Below are 16,042 nucleotides of genomic sequence, written 5' to 3' on the forward strand. Positions count from 1 at the left end.
CCCTTTCTCTGTAAATTCTAACACTTGAAACATCAAAACATGAATCTATGAAACAGAAATGAAAAAACGGTAAGAAACGTTTTACCTGATATCCATACCAGAAATAAAAGATCGTATTACTGTATTTTTGTATTGTTTTACAACAAGGTTATTTTAGTCAAGTACTTTTTCTGACATGTCAGAATAACTGAAAACAAAATACTTCTGTTAGTATCGTCAAGGTGCAATAAAAGTTTTAACATCTAGAGCTCCTGAAACATAATAAAAACATCTTGCTCATTGACATAAACCCAGTCTTTCTTTCTCTGAACAGCATAAATCCAATTGATTCCACCAAGAACAGTTCAGAGCCAAATGAACAAAAATGATTTTTTAATTTCACTTACCCGTAAAGATTCCATGTAGGATTTGTGACAATCTATGTGTAAAGTGTGACCACAAGTTTGTACATAAACACCTCCTTCCCAGCCTATTGACACCGCTTGCAGGCAGGAGCTCTAAAACAAAGCAAAAATCGTGAGAAAAAAGAGCAGTTTATATGAAGTTATAAAGGTATTTGGACAACTTACTTTAAGATTTGAAAAAATAGATTTTTATTTGCATGCTATCAAATCAAAAGATGTGGAAATAAAGAAAAAATAATTTATAAAGTATTTAAAGTACTTCCTTATGCTAACTTACATAGCTGCCATTATGCTATTCTTTCCAACAAGGAGCCAAGCACCTAAGTTAAACTTCTGCAGCTCTCGTCACTTAAGATAATGGCTTCGTTAAAGAAGCTCTTGTAATACAACACGAAGACGGCTCTAAACCTACCATCTGTTCCAACAGTACAAGTTATCCCATGTACAAGTGCAATGGACTGTTCCAACAGACCTAATTCAGTTCTGTACGTAACCAAAATAACAATATCACAGCTATAAAATTAAACCCTGATCTGTTATTAAAATTCAGTGCAAACACTTAAAAGAGTTTTTAGTAACTTGTTGAACAATGTTATGTATAACACATGGTAAAGGGAAAAGAGAACAGACATTTGTTTAGTGAACTGAGTTTTATACTAGGATTGTTTTGAAACCATTGGCCACATTCAAAGACTCTACTTACAACCCAAGTGTAAAAAATAAAGTTACCTCAGTGGCTGTTCTGAGAAAATAATGAACTAAAAAAACCAAGCTGAGGCACCAATGCAAATTTCGATATGGAATTCTGGAAGACTCCCCTGCAGAATTTGTAGCTGTAGTCAAATTATTAGATCTCCCTGTCTCAAAAAAGTTCATACACAGACTGAAATGTAGATTCTGGTTATACATTTAAGGAACAGAAAAAGATTTAGAGCTACCAGAATTGGGAAACAATTTTTAGTGTAGACTCACCCTGAAATGGTCTTACTGTATGATGCAAAACCAGGGTACTATGAATAACCAATTCTGACAGTTGTATTTTCTAAGGATGTCCTAGCATTGCATTTTTTTCTTGCATATGAGCAGGAAATTAAAATTACAAATTCAAGCCACAAGACATAACCCTGTTTACCCTGCCTCAACCTGGTATTCGTAATGTGCTGTGACCCTCCCAGGCCACAGAATAAGAAAAAGCTTTCTTTTTTTCCTGTTGGCTATTGCACGATTTAGTAAACTGCACTATTTAGTAAGGTCATATGGTATAACCTGGATAAACCCCGCAGGCCAAATGTTTAATTTGGGGAAACCTTTATTGCATGTATTTAACAAGGCTGCTTAACAGCAGTTACAGAAGATAAAAAAACAACCCCAAAGTCTTAGCAGGAAGACTTTTTCTCTATTCTCTTGAATTCAAAAATAAAGGAGAGCCCAAGCAAGCCACAGGCTGGGGACAGAGCATACCTGTATCAAGTTATCTTGAATCACTGTGTGATTCTGAAAATAGTCCTATTGGTACAAGTATATAAAATTTTATCTCTTAATCCTTAGTCATACATCTCTATACTAAAAAGAATCACTTTCATTGATTTTCCTTTCATGTGCGAGAACTCTACTCTCTGACTGACAGAGAGCATCAAATATCAGCTAAGAAAGCACAAAAAGAATCTTTATGGAAAGAGTTGGCCTGTTTTGCCCCTTCTGTATGCAGCACAAAGCTTTTGAATATTTTTTCTTCCTGCAGAATAAGCTGTATCATGCTTCAGAACTTCAAATTCTTACATCTAAGAAAAATTATTTCCTTGCCTCCTGAAATCTGTTGTTAGAGGAAGGACATTTACTGAGAAGGACACATCTGATAAACAAAAGGACTTTTTATTGCTTAGCTCAGCTGAACAAGACACTGAAGACTCTAACAGATGTTTCCATTTTTAAGCCAAAAGAAATTTAAGGATTAGTTCTTTCATGCAGAGACATTTTTTTTAGCACAGTAGTGACCTGGAACTTGCAAGCAAGTACAGTCAATTCAACTAATGTTTACATTAGGACTATAATTTTTGAAAGCAGGATGCATTTGCTCCTTGCATTACATAGTGTATTTTAGACTAATCTGCTGGTAGCGTTACTGCACAGAAAAAGAAATATACACTTTGGTGAGATCAAGTTTTTGAGTAATATTTTGCTTGGAACTCCATCCATCTGTAGTATGCAAACATGTGAAAGTAAAGCTACAGTACTGTTTCCATGTTTTTTATCATTTCAGTAGGAAAAACATATTCATTAATTGTTTGAAACTATAAACAAACATCCTCAATGTCAAAAGAAGAAAAGCTTCTCCCCAGATTCTTTCTGAATTAATAAAGTCTTTTGTTCAGATGTTCAGAAAGAATTTCCTGCTGATATCTTTAAAACTTTTACTTCCTAGAAAGGAAAACACCTCAGGAGAAGGCGCTCTTCTGAAAATGCTGTCCAATTTTTAAAATGATACCAACACAATTATGGAATTTTAAATTAATCTACATAATCTATATAAGCAAGCTTGGATGCAGTTAGCAACTATCAATTATCTGTGGATGACAATTACAAGAAAGCTGGCAAGTCTGTCACACAAAAAACTGTCACAGTTTTGACTCCTTAAAGCCAATATTTAAGATTTTTAAGGCTCATTATTTAGTTAGATATGTGTGAGAGTTGGTATGTCACTTGGAATTAGTCTATAGAAGCTAATTTGGGGTCATGAGTTACTTACTCTTCTCCCCCAGAATTTCTCAGAACAGTTATGTATTCTCTTACATAGTTGTTTCACACACTAGCAAGGAGAGTCACAGGCAGCACTTCCACGAACTTCTACAACTGAACATGTCCTGCTCAGCAACAAGAGTTGGCTCTCAAAATTAAATATTAAAAGATGTAATGAGGCTTTGTGAAACAACGCAAAACTGCTTGGAACAGCTAACAGAACTGCAAACTAGACAGTGACATACCAACTAATATAAAATCGAACTTCAGTAACGTTGTGCAGACTTGAGGATTCAGCAGAAGAGGATGAACTCTTCTGATGATCCCTTCTTCCCATCCACTCATCCTCCCCTTCCCCTTCTCTGCAGCGGCTCAGAAAACTGTCACATGTTAAAACAACTTTTTCCACTTAATCTGTGCTGCCAACAATACTTTTAACTGATGAAGAGCAATTCTTTGATCAGGTTCTCTCAACAGCCACAAGAAAACTGGTGTGTCGAAAATAATACCTGAGACAGTAAACTCACATCTCAATTTGTGGTCATACTGAATTGCAAAATATCTTCTAGAGAACATCTGCATGGGTACTTAATGACTATATAGCCTGTAGATGCACTAGATGCCTATATGCCAAAAGTATAACTCTGGGAAAGCCAGCTGCTATTTAAAAATAGAGACCTTATCAGATGTAAATACTTCATAACTACTGCAACATGACACAGCACTTACTAAATGTAGAAATGAAAGAAGGAGGACTCTAAGTTGTAATTTCAGTTACCCTTTTACACAGATTTTTCATAATTGGCAGTAATGTTCATATGAAATACTTACATCTCTGAAGTATCGCTGTAAAGTTGTAAGCCTCACATCATGCAGTGCTGCACAGGTATCCCAAGGGTATATTTGCTCCTCTTCAGTAGTTGGTAGTCTCTTCGGCTCAGTGCTATTGCGGCATTGCCCCAACACTGTATGAAGAAATGCAGCAACAAAACAACACATTAAACAACCAAGAAAAGAACCAGGAAATTCTGGTTTGTAACTACAATGTGCCTTTTTAATAATTTTTTTACTGTTTAATATCAAAAAACTGTTGTGCTTTTGCACTTGTACATGAAGTACATACACATACACAGACACATTAATGTCTATTTAATTCTCTTTTTCTTTTAATACCTATTTTCCTGCCATCCTACTATATACTTCTGGGTTTGCAAAGCTAATAGGAGATAGGAGGGAGTCCAACTGTTCGCTTTTTTCCCCAAACATTTGAAAATTTTCTCAGTACCCTCATATATGTGCCTTATAGAGGACCATCCACAAAAAAAAAGAGGACACACTGTCCTTCCAGGCTGCATGAGACACAATGGTATTTATGCACACATTTTAAAAGCTGCAGAAACACTGCTTGTCCAACAAGTCATATATTCATACCTGAGGATGCCTGTAATAGTACAACGAGCCCTGTAGGTCTGTCTTCAGTAGAAGGACCACTTTGTCCACAAATAACACAATCATATATGGCCTCAGAAACATGCTGTTCTGATGTAGCTACCTCCATGGCAATATCAGCCTCTGGCGATTCTAAAAAAGGATAAGAAAATTCATATTAAACAGAGGGAAAAAAATCCAATTGCATCTCCATTGAGGCAGTGATAAAAAAAAAACCCTTAAAAATAATTCCTCTAGTTTATCTACAACTAAAATATTGAAAGTAAATTGAAACTAACCTTGCTGCTTAAAACAGAAAGATACCCCTTCAATGAAGTACAAGTTTTTCCATATTCAGAATTATTCCCAGTGGAATGAAATGCTTAGTTCAAGTTTTGTATTAAAATTGATTTCTTTAAAACTTACATAAAGCAGAGATCTAGCTTCTAATTCATTAGATACTATACTGAAAACTCTGAACACAGAGAAATGAAAGGCAATGAATATGAATCTCTTAAAACCAGATTTGCTCATAACTGATTGAGAACAACTGTAAGGAAAAAATTAATCTGGAGACATATGATATAATTTTAAGATGCTTAGAAAAGGTGAAATAAACATGACAGATTTTTTTAAATATGAGACTTGGAAAATCTTTAAAAATCAGGGGTCATTAAGAAACCAATCTGCTGTTATGCAAGATGTCTCAGAGAGCTGGTTTTCTAATGCCCCACATTATCATTTCCTAGGTGCAAAGACAAACTTCTGAGGCTAAGGACCAGCTTCAAATTACTGACGCAACTGCACTTGATGCACAAGTGTTGGTTGCACTTGGTCATGCTGGTTTCTGGGCAGGGGACTCACCGAAGCAGAAGCAATTTTGTTATCTTACACAGGTAAGAACTCCTTATTGGCTTGAAAGAAAAGCACCACAGGACTAAATGATCCTCTCTCCTGACTGCTCAGAAACACATACAGCCAGCCTCTCAACCCAGAATGTAAGGGTGCTTTGTTTCTTTCCTAGAAGATAATTTTTCCAAAACGAAAACACTTCCTTCCTATCTTCAACTATGCCCTTTATATCTCCTTGATTAAGTAGGCCAAGGTGATGGACAGAGAATCCAAAAGCCTTGAATGCAGCAGAAGTCCTCACTCAGAACTCTTCTTAGGGGAACTGCTCTCTTCTTTAAGTCCATGACAAGTTCAGCAGTTCATGCTGCTCAAGGAGAAGCATGCTTGATGTCAGGCAGCATCTTTCCTTGCTATGAAAAACTCCATGCTATGCTCTCACTCACAGGGCAGTATCAAAATTACAGGATTTTAGTAACTATTGATTTGCCAGTCAGTTACTGAGGGTCACATGAACTCTGATCTTCACTGACATGCAGTTATTAATATTGTACACACATCTATCACCATCTAGTGGCAGTCAGATGTACAATGACAAAAAAAGCAGAATGCAGCAAGTGCACATCATTTATTTTTTAAGTTCAGATATCCAGGAAATCTCAGAGCAACTGTAGCACAGAAGGAAGTAAGCACTAAAGCTATCTTTTATATTTAACATCACCTCATACTAGTGTAACGCACACTCACACATACTTGTGTATGAGAAACACATGACAAGAGAATAACGGGAGAGTTTCAGCCTTCTCACTTCTCTAAAATTTGTCGGTACAACATAAAATACACATCCATTCAATACTTTTTAAGCATAGAAAGACACTGTAGTGCATCAATCTGATTCTGAACAACTCAATGGAAGTCCTGAAAACCAGTCAAAATTTAGTTTACAAAATACCATTCATTCATAGCAAATTGTGTATTTTAAACCTGAAGGAAAAAACCCCACACATCAGCGTTTCAAAGGTGTTTCCAACTGATTCAGTATACATAATCTATATTTCTACTGCCTATGTGCAACCGGCACATAAAAATCAGGCTAATTTAATTTTAGAACTTAATGATCTAATGCATGTTTCCTTTGTAAGTACTTAGACCAAGTGATAGGCTACTTGGCAAACAATCAAATTTCAAGAACTAAACTTCCAACATCAAGGAAGACTTCCTAATAAAATAATCTCCCCCAGAGGCAGTGAAAGAAAAAGTCAACTTACACAAAATCCAAGGGCAAGACAATTCTGCAAGAATTTAAAATCTCAAATAATTAAGCAGACTAAAATAATTCCAATGAAACAAGCAAAACCTCCTCCTCCCCAGTTCTTTTTTGAATGGACTATGATAAATCTTGATTACTGGCTTAAACCAGTTGTCAGCTTCTTCTTCAGATCAAACTCCGGCAATGGTTTGTTTGAAAGGGTACATTTTGGCAGCATACTTCCTGGTGTAAAAAACGTATTAGTGGCAAACCAGAAAAAAGAAAGCAAGCTACGCTTACAGCAACCATCTCATTCTCGTCTTTCGTGCCCTCCTGAGTTTTGCCTCTGTGGAGCTTCTGTGGAAGCACCAGACCCTGCCACACCAGCTACATGATCTACCTACACTGGCAAGGACCAGGATAATCTACCTACACTGGCAAGGACCAGGATGAACATGTTTCAACTCAAAATACCTTTGAAAATGAGATACGCTTTTCTGCAACCTCCTTCTAAAATATTTCATTAATACATTGATACTTGTGACTATAAAGTAGTTGGCATGCCTCCATTCCACTTTCAGTTACGTATTTCCTATTTCACATGGGAAAAAATAGAACTGAATTGCATTTTGCTGCAATAGTACTCACATGGAAGCTTTACATGCCAGAAACAGAGCTCCACAACACTTTTTTCTTCCTCTTCCTCCATTTCATATAAAGAAAAGTACAGAATTGCTTTGTGTTTTCCACAGCAACTTATGAAGCATTTATTTAAAATTACTGGAGTTGCAATGCTATTTTATTAATTTGATTTATAAAGTACAGGTTCTTATCGATTTTTAAAGCATGAGCTAACATTTCGTAGCTGACAGGATACAATTATAAAAAGATAGCTCAATAAAAATTATTTCATTAAATGGCTTTTACATTGATGAAAAGCATTAAACACTGACTTTAATATAGCAAAATTCCTTCTATTCTACCTAAAAAATCCACCCAAATCACCATCTAGAACTGTCACAGGAACAAAGCTGTATCAGTTGCAAATAAAAGGTGAAGGATAACCTGAATCTCTGTATCTTGCTTCCTGTAGTGCACAAACTCCCAAATTTTTTTTTCTGGCACTAGAGAGGTATCTCCATGAAAAACAGCACTTGTGTTATGTCCCAGAACAACATTGCCTTACTGAGTGCCAAAGGAATGCTTTGCCACCTATTTGCTAAGATAATGATCCTGAGGCATATTACTCCTCCATGTTTCAGTTTTTGTAGGCGTCCGCAGTCTTATTTTGCATGAAAACCAATGTCACCCAAAACAAGACAACTCATCACTCTAGCGGAGATTCTGAAAGTAAGTAGTGCAAAGAAGAGCAAGGAAGACCAAGGTGGCTTTAGCTGCTAAGCTAGAGCATGGCTTTACCAGCCAGGCAGCACTCATACAACAGAGCAAGCATATTTAACATCAAACATTCTTTGTAATACAACCAAGGATGCTTACAGTTACTTATTTAGCTCTTTGTTTAGTTGTGGAGTTAGAGTTCCAACGTAACAAAATCCTAGCACTTCCTACCTCCTGGCAAATACTGATCAGCCTGGTACAATCTGGCACACTGTTTTATTGCAGAATGCTCTACTGCCCAAATTTTATTTCAGTTCTGTTATCCAGAATTAAAAGATTCATTCCTATTTTTAACCCTAGCCAGCAAAACCCCAGAACCAAAAGGGCCTTGTAAACACAGTAAATATAGTTCAGTCTCTGTTGGTGGTAGTCAACATTTTTCCTGCTATAGACCTTTTGTGTCAAAGTGGCCCCTTGGCATCAAAGCAACCATTAGTATGCTAATATTCTTCACCCTGACCCAGCACACATACTCTCTAGAGATCAGTACCTAATTTATTTTTCTATCTGGGTTCAGAAGATTGAGTGTTAGGAAATGTATGTCACCTTGCATTAAAACTCTGCACTTCTTTTTAAGTCTAGCTAAGGAATTTTCTCTTGAAGGACAAAATAACATCCTGCCAAGACTCAGATCATAGGAAAGAAACACAAAGATCCTACCACGTACTTATCATGAGCATCTAAAAAAACAACAGCAAAAAAAAAAAACAACCCCAACATAACCATCACACTGGGCACTTCAGAGACAGCAAAACTGTAGAAGGAATGCAAGATATCTTAATTCACAAATTAACCGATTCACAAATTTTCACTAAGGTACATTTGATTAAGTAGTTCAGCAGCTTGCCTGGAATAGATCATAATGTTTCGTGTTTATAAAACTTGGATCTCTATAAATATCACTGTAATTTGTTAAAGGCTACTATTAACCTGGAGCAGAGGGATTAATTTTTGTTCTTATCAAGCCCTGCCTGAAAGGCAGCTGAAGTTTCAAAAATCTCTAGCATGGAGTTCCACATCACAACAGACAAACCACAGTCTCACACTGAGGTAAGTGACCTCAAAACAAAGATGTAGAAGTAGCTGTTAGTAGGAGACTAGAAGAACTACAGCATTGACACTGTATATAACTACATGAGAACACATTATTGGCTCACTAGACATTCTCCTTAGGTATTTCAAGAGCTCTATCTCTGCTATTAGAAAGATGTTTCTTGGTTTATTTTTCTACTTTTTACGTTTGTCCTGCAGTCAAACAGCTAAAGACAGCACAGTGGGTTCTGTTCCATCCTAGTTCATTAACATAGCTGTTTCTAAATTTCACTTAATTACTTCCAGGCAAGCTTGAATGGAAATGCAGTTCTGCAGATGTCACAGAATATAAATAGAAATTAACAGTGGGCCCAAATGTAAAGGGCTACATAATCGGGATTTTTTTTCTACAGTATTTATATGCAAGAAAATGCCATCCTTTACCTTTTAGCATCTCAGATGAATTTCTGAATTCCAGTTCAAATACATAATTTTTGCTGGTAAGATGAGACATTCAATACTGAAAAACGAACATGTAACTGGGTAACAACTTCCTTTTAAGCCATGTTTCACTGCAGTATCCCAACAATCAAAGCAGAGGAATGCCTCAGAGGATTAAGTGGCTCTGTGTATTTTAATAAAGACTCTGGAAACTATAAATTTTATGGGGTTTTAATAACATTATCTTTAAGCTTTGGCTATGTATTATTCCTGTCATCTTCTAGACGCATTTGTTTTCAGAGTATTTTCAGTCAAGAGAAAGTTATTATGAATTTTCTTTAGTGCCATACCCACAAGCAGTTACACCAGTTCTCACATTCTACTAGTGAATCACATCCACATTTCATGAAGAAGTTTTAAAAGACGATGATGATGATGGTAATAACTTGCTCAAATGCCACCAACTGAATCAGTGAGAAAGCCACAGAGCTGAGGCCTCACTATCCCTGCATTCTGATAGTGCTATTGCTGTTACAACAAACCACTGAAATTCAGGAATAAACCTATTGCTGAATTTCAACCTATAATAAAAGTAACAGAGGTAATAAAAAAAAGGTAACAGTTTGAATGTGTGAGAGGGGAATGCATTATAACTGACTGATTTTAGTATGAAAGGGTTTGTTTTTTTTTTTTGTTTTCAAACAAAATACACACAGTTATAATAAAATTCAGGGTAAGCCTATTAAATATATTAGTTTTCAATTTAATCATTCCAGAAAAGACTAGCTTCAGAATTCTTGCCATGTCTTGTGTATTAGCATTATAGCAACAATAGTTTCTGCAGCTTTTTCAATATTTTGCTTTAGCATATCAATACTGCATTCACAGCCGAAACAATTAATCTAGGTTTTCAAATAAATCCCACACTATAATGGAACAGACACTTCCTTTCTGCCAGTCAGAACATAAAAGCTTGTTAATACTGGGCTATAGTACAAATTCAGCAAACTTTTCATCACAAACTCAGAAAACAGGATGGCAACTTAGAACACACTTTAAAAAGCTGGTTGAGAAGAAAAGCAATTTTTCAGCTAACACAATGCCTGGAATTCTATTAAGCTGTTGCCAAGAGAAGTCTTCATGCAGAACAATTTTATGAAAACATACTCCATTGAGTTGATTCTATCTACTGCTGTGCATGACCTGGTACAAATGACAACCCACACTACGTTTTATATTCAGGTATCTGAAGTTATTCATTATTTAAATACTAAGAAACAAACAATTTCAGTGTTGCATGCCCAAGAACCTTCCAATGCACAATCTTAAGCACAAAGGGCCCAGGTCTGCCTGTTAAAGAAATTAGGGATTCTTTTAGGTATCTGACATACGCAGTTAAGTAAAAGCTGCCAGTCCTCGACATAAATAAATACTGTGTAATTTATCGATTTATCTAATTTAACTAATGTGGTTCATCCACAAATCAAAGCAGTTACCTTAACCGCAGCTTATAAAACTCAAGAATGGGGTATTTATGCAAGCATATGTATATATGAAAATACAGCTATGACAGGTAAATATATATAGATATGACAGGTAAATACATACAGCTACAAATGATTTCATATACAAAAAACATCAACTTTAAAGTTGCAATATCAAGAATTCATAATACAGCTGACTGCAGAATCAAAGATTCCCAATTGCGCTCAATTAGCCACAACCATAAAAAGACTTGATTTTTATTAAGTAGAACAGCATGGTTTTAATTCTCTTCTTCCTTACTTCAACTAATAGATTAATAAGAAACAGCTATCCATTTAATAAGCATGACTTAAATTCATTTTTATTTGTGGATTTTGTTTTGTACTGCACACCCTCCAAGCATAGCACTATACATATAGTCATTAATTTGCTGCAGAAATTTTAGTGATTGCTTTATACAAGACTTTTGTAAGCATAAAGGAATAAATTTTCTCAGCAACTTATGAACTGGAGAGAATTTAACAATTTAAAAAAATCAGACTTCTTCAGCAAAAGCAGTTGCCAGTGCTTAAACTCAAATTGAACTACACAGCAGATGATATTTGATTTAAAAAGGGGAAGGGAAGGAAAGGGGGTGGGGAAAGCACCCCAATTTCTGCCTTTTTTTTTTTAATCTTTGAAAAGTGCTGACTTCCAATGAAATAATAATCCAAAAGATTAAAATATTTTCCATTCCTCAGTTAAACACAAGAAAATCAATCAAGATTACATGCTTCTACACAGCAGAATGTGAAACAGTTTACCCTCAAGAAAAACAAGAGCTGGTTCTACTGTAAAGCCTGTGCTTGAAATAGAACAGAATGTCATCATTTAAAGCAACTGAAATTATCTAAAAATTATGCTTTCCTTAATTCTATACAGAGATTTAAAATGGAAAACTTTTACCTTAAATTTTAAAACTTTAATCTTAAATTTTATTATAAAAGATGGAAAAAAATGAAGTCGTTAAAAGACAAACTAACTTTCACAGTATTAACAATCACACATTTCATCCACCGTGTATTAAGAAACAGTAGTAACAAAATTATGTAAATATTTTCAAGATAATTTAATTTATTCTTTAGCAATTCTGTATTCAGTATTATCTGTCCTAGAAAACACAACTTTAAGCCTCTTAAATATTTAGTGAGTAAGTGGATACAGTTTGTCTTTTTTTAAACTGAGTAAAATCCTTAATACTAACATGGGCGGAGGGAATAAGCAATCAGCCACACACACACACACAGAAAAACTTACCAACATCCATGGCGGTTTCCATGAAGCTTTTCTGCCTTGAAGCAAATTCAGCCAACAATTTCTGTTGCCTTTCCCTGGCCTTCTGCCGTCTGAGTGAAAGAAGCAGGGGGAAAGAGAGAAAAGGAGGTGAGGAAAAAAAATGAGTCAAAAGAGTACATATAACAGAGGACAACAAATTTGGTTTTAGTCAGTAGTTTTAGGCTTATTACAGTCACCACCTTTAACAATGTAATACAAAATTCAAGTTTCTTTCCAAATAAAAATTGATTTTCAAGCCTAACAGTTATTTTGAGTCTGAAGGAAATAAAATCCTGCTCCAAAATACCCTCCATGAAACGAAATATCTTTTAGTGGATTATGACATAGTATCGTAAGAAAAAGAACCTAACACTTTATTCTTCAAAGTTATTTTTCTATTACGCAAGAGAATAACAGAGTGAAATGTCAATTGTCAAGTGCTCCTGTGAGCAACCAATATTAACAAGATAATAGTAATCACAACAGTAGTAGTAACAATGATAGCAGCAGCCTACCTCACTCACTTTATGAAGCTTGACGTCAGGGGAAACAATTATGATTTATTTATTTTCCAGCTAAGGCTCCTTATACTGGTTCCCCCACTTCTACCCAGGATACTGGTCACCAACAGCTTTCACACCTAAAGAAGTTTGAGACTGCTTCCAGATTGAAGGCCTTTATCTCCCTGGAGCCACACTAACTAACTTTTCCCTCATCATTTAATACGGCTCTAGATTTACAAATAGAAGACATTAGACTAATTCTTGACTATCCTTCCATTTAAACTGTATTAGTGATCTGCACAACACTATTAAGACCAGCTATTCTATAACTCCACGTACTGCAGCAGGTAGAATAATACTGATGGATGTAAAAAGATAAAGAAAATAGAAATTCATTTTTCTCTTCCTGAGGTACCAAGAAAGGGTCTTTACTTTGACAAGAGTTTACGAAGAGTAGAAATGGGGCAGTGCAAGTGGGAAAACCAAACAAAACTCGTACCACAGATGCTCACCACATAGCACATGCAAAGACGTATATACACCGTCGCTGGGGCTTTTACGCAGCACCTTCCTAGTGCATCTAGGGACGCTCTATCATAGCTACAAACTCTGTGCATCAGCATTTACAACGCACTCCTCCCGCACAGGGATGATTCAGCTAACTAACAAGGGATTTAAAAACATCACTTGGCATCTGATATGCTGATGGGTGAGTCCTCTTTAGTCTCCAGCACTGTCTGCTTATTACTGTCCTGGCACAGGAACAGACATGCATGGGACCAAAGCAGCTAATATACTGTAACATGTTATCCTTAAGTGGCCTGTTTATAAGTCTAAGCTTCTAACTTGTTTTCTTAAAAGCACCTTAAAACCCCAAATACCTCTGCCCATTTATCTGTCATGTTTTACCACCAGCATTTCTCAAAATAACTTCTATTTACAACAATCCTAAGATTCATTATTCTGAGCATCATACCAGGGCATTCATTAAACCGCTTTTTATTTAGTCCTCCCTGGGAATTTCTCAATACACGCCTTGACTGAAAGCAGGGTGACTGTAAATAGAGGCCTTTAATAAGAAGACATAAACAAACTCTGACAGATTCAGTACAGCTCAGTACTGTAATTTTCCATGATGGCCCATGGGAGTATGACACTGCAATTGAAAAAAATACTGCGAACAGCTCAAGCTGCATTACGGTTTCTATGGCAACAACCCATTGCCTCAGTGATGCCAAATATGTCGTTATATGTTGAAATAACCAAAAAAGGGTGATCACTGAACACTCACAGTCTACTTGGTCTTCACTAACACAAAACTAGACTTGGAGAGAAAAGAATAACAAAACAAGAATAAAAAAGAATGTAAAAATTGCCATGTGGTTATATGAGCACTGTCCATTTATGAGATTAGTCATTTCAATTATCACACTGTCCATTAATAGGTCCTCAATGCCATTATGAATTTGGGGAAAAGAAAACAATCACTCAGAACAACAAAGACCTGGAAACATTTATTTTCATCATTAAGCTAGCCCCAGAACTTAACTTAAAACATAAAAGTGCCCACAACTGATCTTCAAAAATATCACATCCTTTTTAAAGGGAAAGGAATAACCTTACCCTTCCTATATGAAAAGTTACATGATTCATTGATTCACGTCCTTCGCCCACACATAAATCCAGCACTACTGAGTACCACAATAATGAGCAGGTGTCCAAGATGTAGCTGTGTTTTATTTAAAGCAGCCATTCAGTCTGGCATTTTCTGAAAGAATGTTACACATTAAACCTTGACTATTTCTCTCATTTACTGAACTATTAGAAGGGATGTTAAAAATCATTAACTGCACATTTGCAAGAAAAAGGAATAATTTTACTTTGTACAGTATGTAACTTATAAAAAAATATTAAATCTCCTTTTTATGTTTAATTTTCAAGTACAGTGTAAGTCGTGGACACAGAGAAAATTTAACGAAAAAAATATTTTCAAACAAGAATGGCAGGATGAACAAAGGTAGCTAATCTAGAAATCAACTGAGCCAGATGGCTGCATGCTTATAGAACCAAATTTATAGAACCATAATTATAGCCTGGTTACATAAACCATTAATACGTCAAAATACTGCATGGACAAAGTATACTATTCTTGTCCATTCCAGCTTGTGCCCTGTCTCTACTTCAGTTCGTGTGGTAAACACTCAGACTTGACACTCTACACTCCAGTGTTCTAACACTAACCAAAGTCCTCTTGCTTCAAACGCATTGTTCCAGTTACCAGTCTGTACCCACTCTCCTCCCCCAGCCTCCAGCCAACTCTTCTTTCCGGCTAGCTCTATTACATCCCCCCTGAATGCCAATCTCTTACTTGCACCTTCCAGGCATTTGCATTCCTGTTCCTCCTTCTCCTCTCAAAACTCCTCCCCCATAAAGATTTTCACTAAAAATTGGTTCTTTCATTTGCTATTCCTCTGAGTATTTCTGTCCTGACACCCCAGTTCTTCCCTATAATCCCCAACTTGCCAGCTTGAGTCTTCCCACATCAAATATTCATTTGACCTGGCAACTTTCCTTTGCTCACTGTTACATCAACCAGAAGGTTTCTCCTCACAGTCCCCGTCTTCAACTCTGCTCCCACCAGTCCTAGTTTACACCTCTACTTCTCCACTCTGGTTGCTGTCCTCTAGGCATTTGACCTGGATGAATCATCTTCCATAGGACTCATTTGCCAACACATTTGTTAAAAGCAGAAGAGAAGCAGGCTCTCTGCATTCAGTTTCAATACAGCTAGTAATTTGGGTGTTCACAAGACACCATTATGCCCCAACCTCAATCTTGAAACTGTCTGAGTTTTTTCCCAAAAAAAATTTCAGCCCAAGACAGGCACCAGGCATGCAGGTCTTCAGGCCACATCACGAGAAAATAGCAGTATAACCTAAAAAAGTTTAAAGACTATTAAAAATGGAAACCAGAATTTCAAAACTGAACATAGAGAACAAGCACAAAAGGCAGAATTGCCAAAGCCACATACATTAAACAAACAAAAATAATAATGGTGTGATGTGTCCATGTGAATGAACAAACAACATGAAATAAATGTCTAAAAATGCCTAACTCATCTTGAGGTGAAGCCGCAAAAGTTAACACAATCTTGATTCTTCACCTTTGTATATGAGTGGTATGCATGGCAACATGAAGGGTGA

The 16,042-nt window shown here is 36.1% G+C and overlaps 1 protein-coding gene across 6 annotated transcripts in view; it reads right to left on the minus strand.

Moving 5' to 3' along the window:
• Window positions 1–16,042, minus strand: part of UBR3 (ubiquitin protein ligase E3 component n-recognin 3) — a 110,743-nt gene that overhangs the window by 39,612 nt on the left and 55,089 nt on the right. For all 6 annotated transcript variants that reach the window (XM_065670420.1, XM_065670423.1, XM_065670422.1 and 3 more), the window contains 4 exons: window positions 12,319–12,407; window positions 4,572–4,721; window positions 3,972–4,105; window positions 387–497 (listed from right to left, as the gene is read on the minus strand). In XM_065670420.1, coding sequence (XP_065526492.1) covers window positions 387–497; window positions 3,972–4,105; window positions 4,572–4,721; window positions 12,319–12,407 — 484 coding nt within the window. The remainder of the gene's footprint in view (window positions 1–386; window positions 498–3,971; window positions 4,106–4,571; window positions 4,722–12,318; window positions 12,408–16,042) is intronic.

Source organism: Lathamus discolor, chromosome 3 (assembly GCF_037157495.1).
Source record: "Lathamus discolor isolate bLatDis1 chromosome 3, bLatDis1.hap1, whole genome shotgun sequence".
Taxonomy (NCBI): Eukaryota; Metazoa; Chordata; class Aves; order Psittaciformes; family Psittacidae; genus Lathamus; species Lathamus discolor.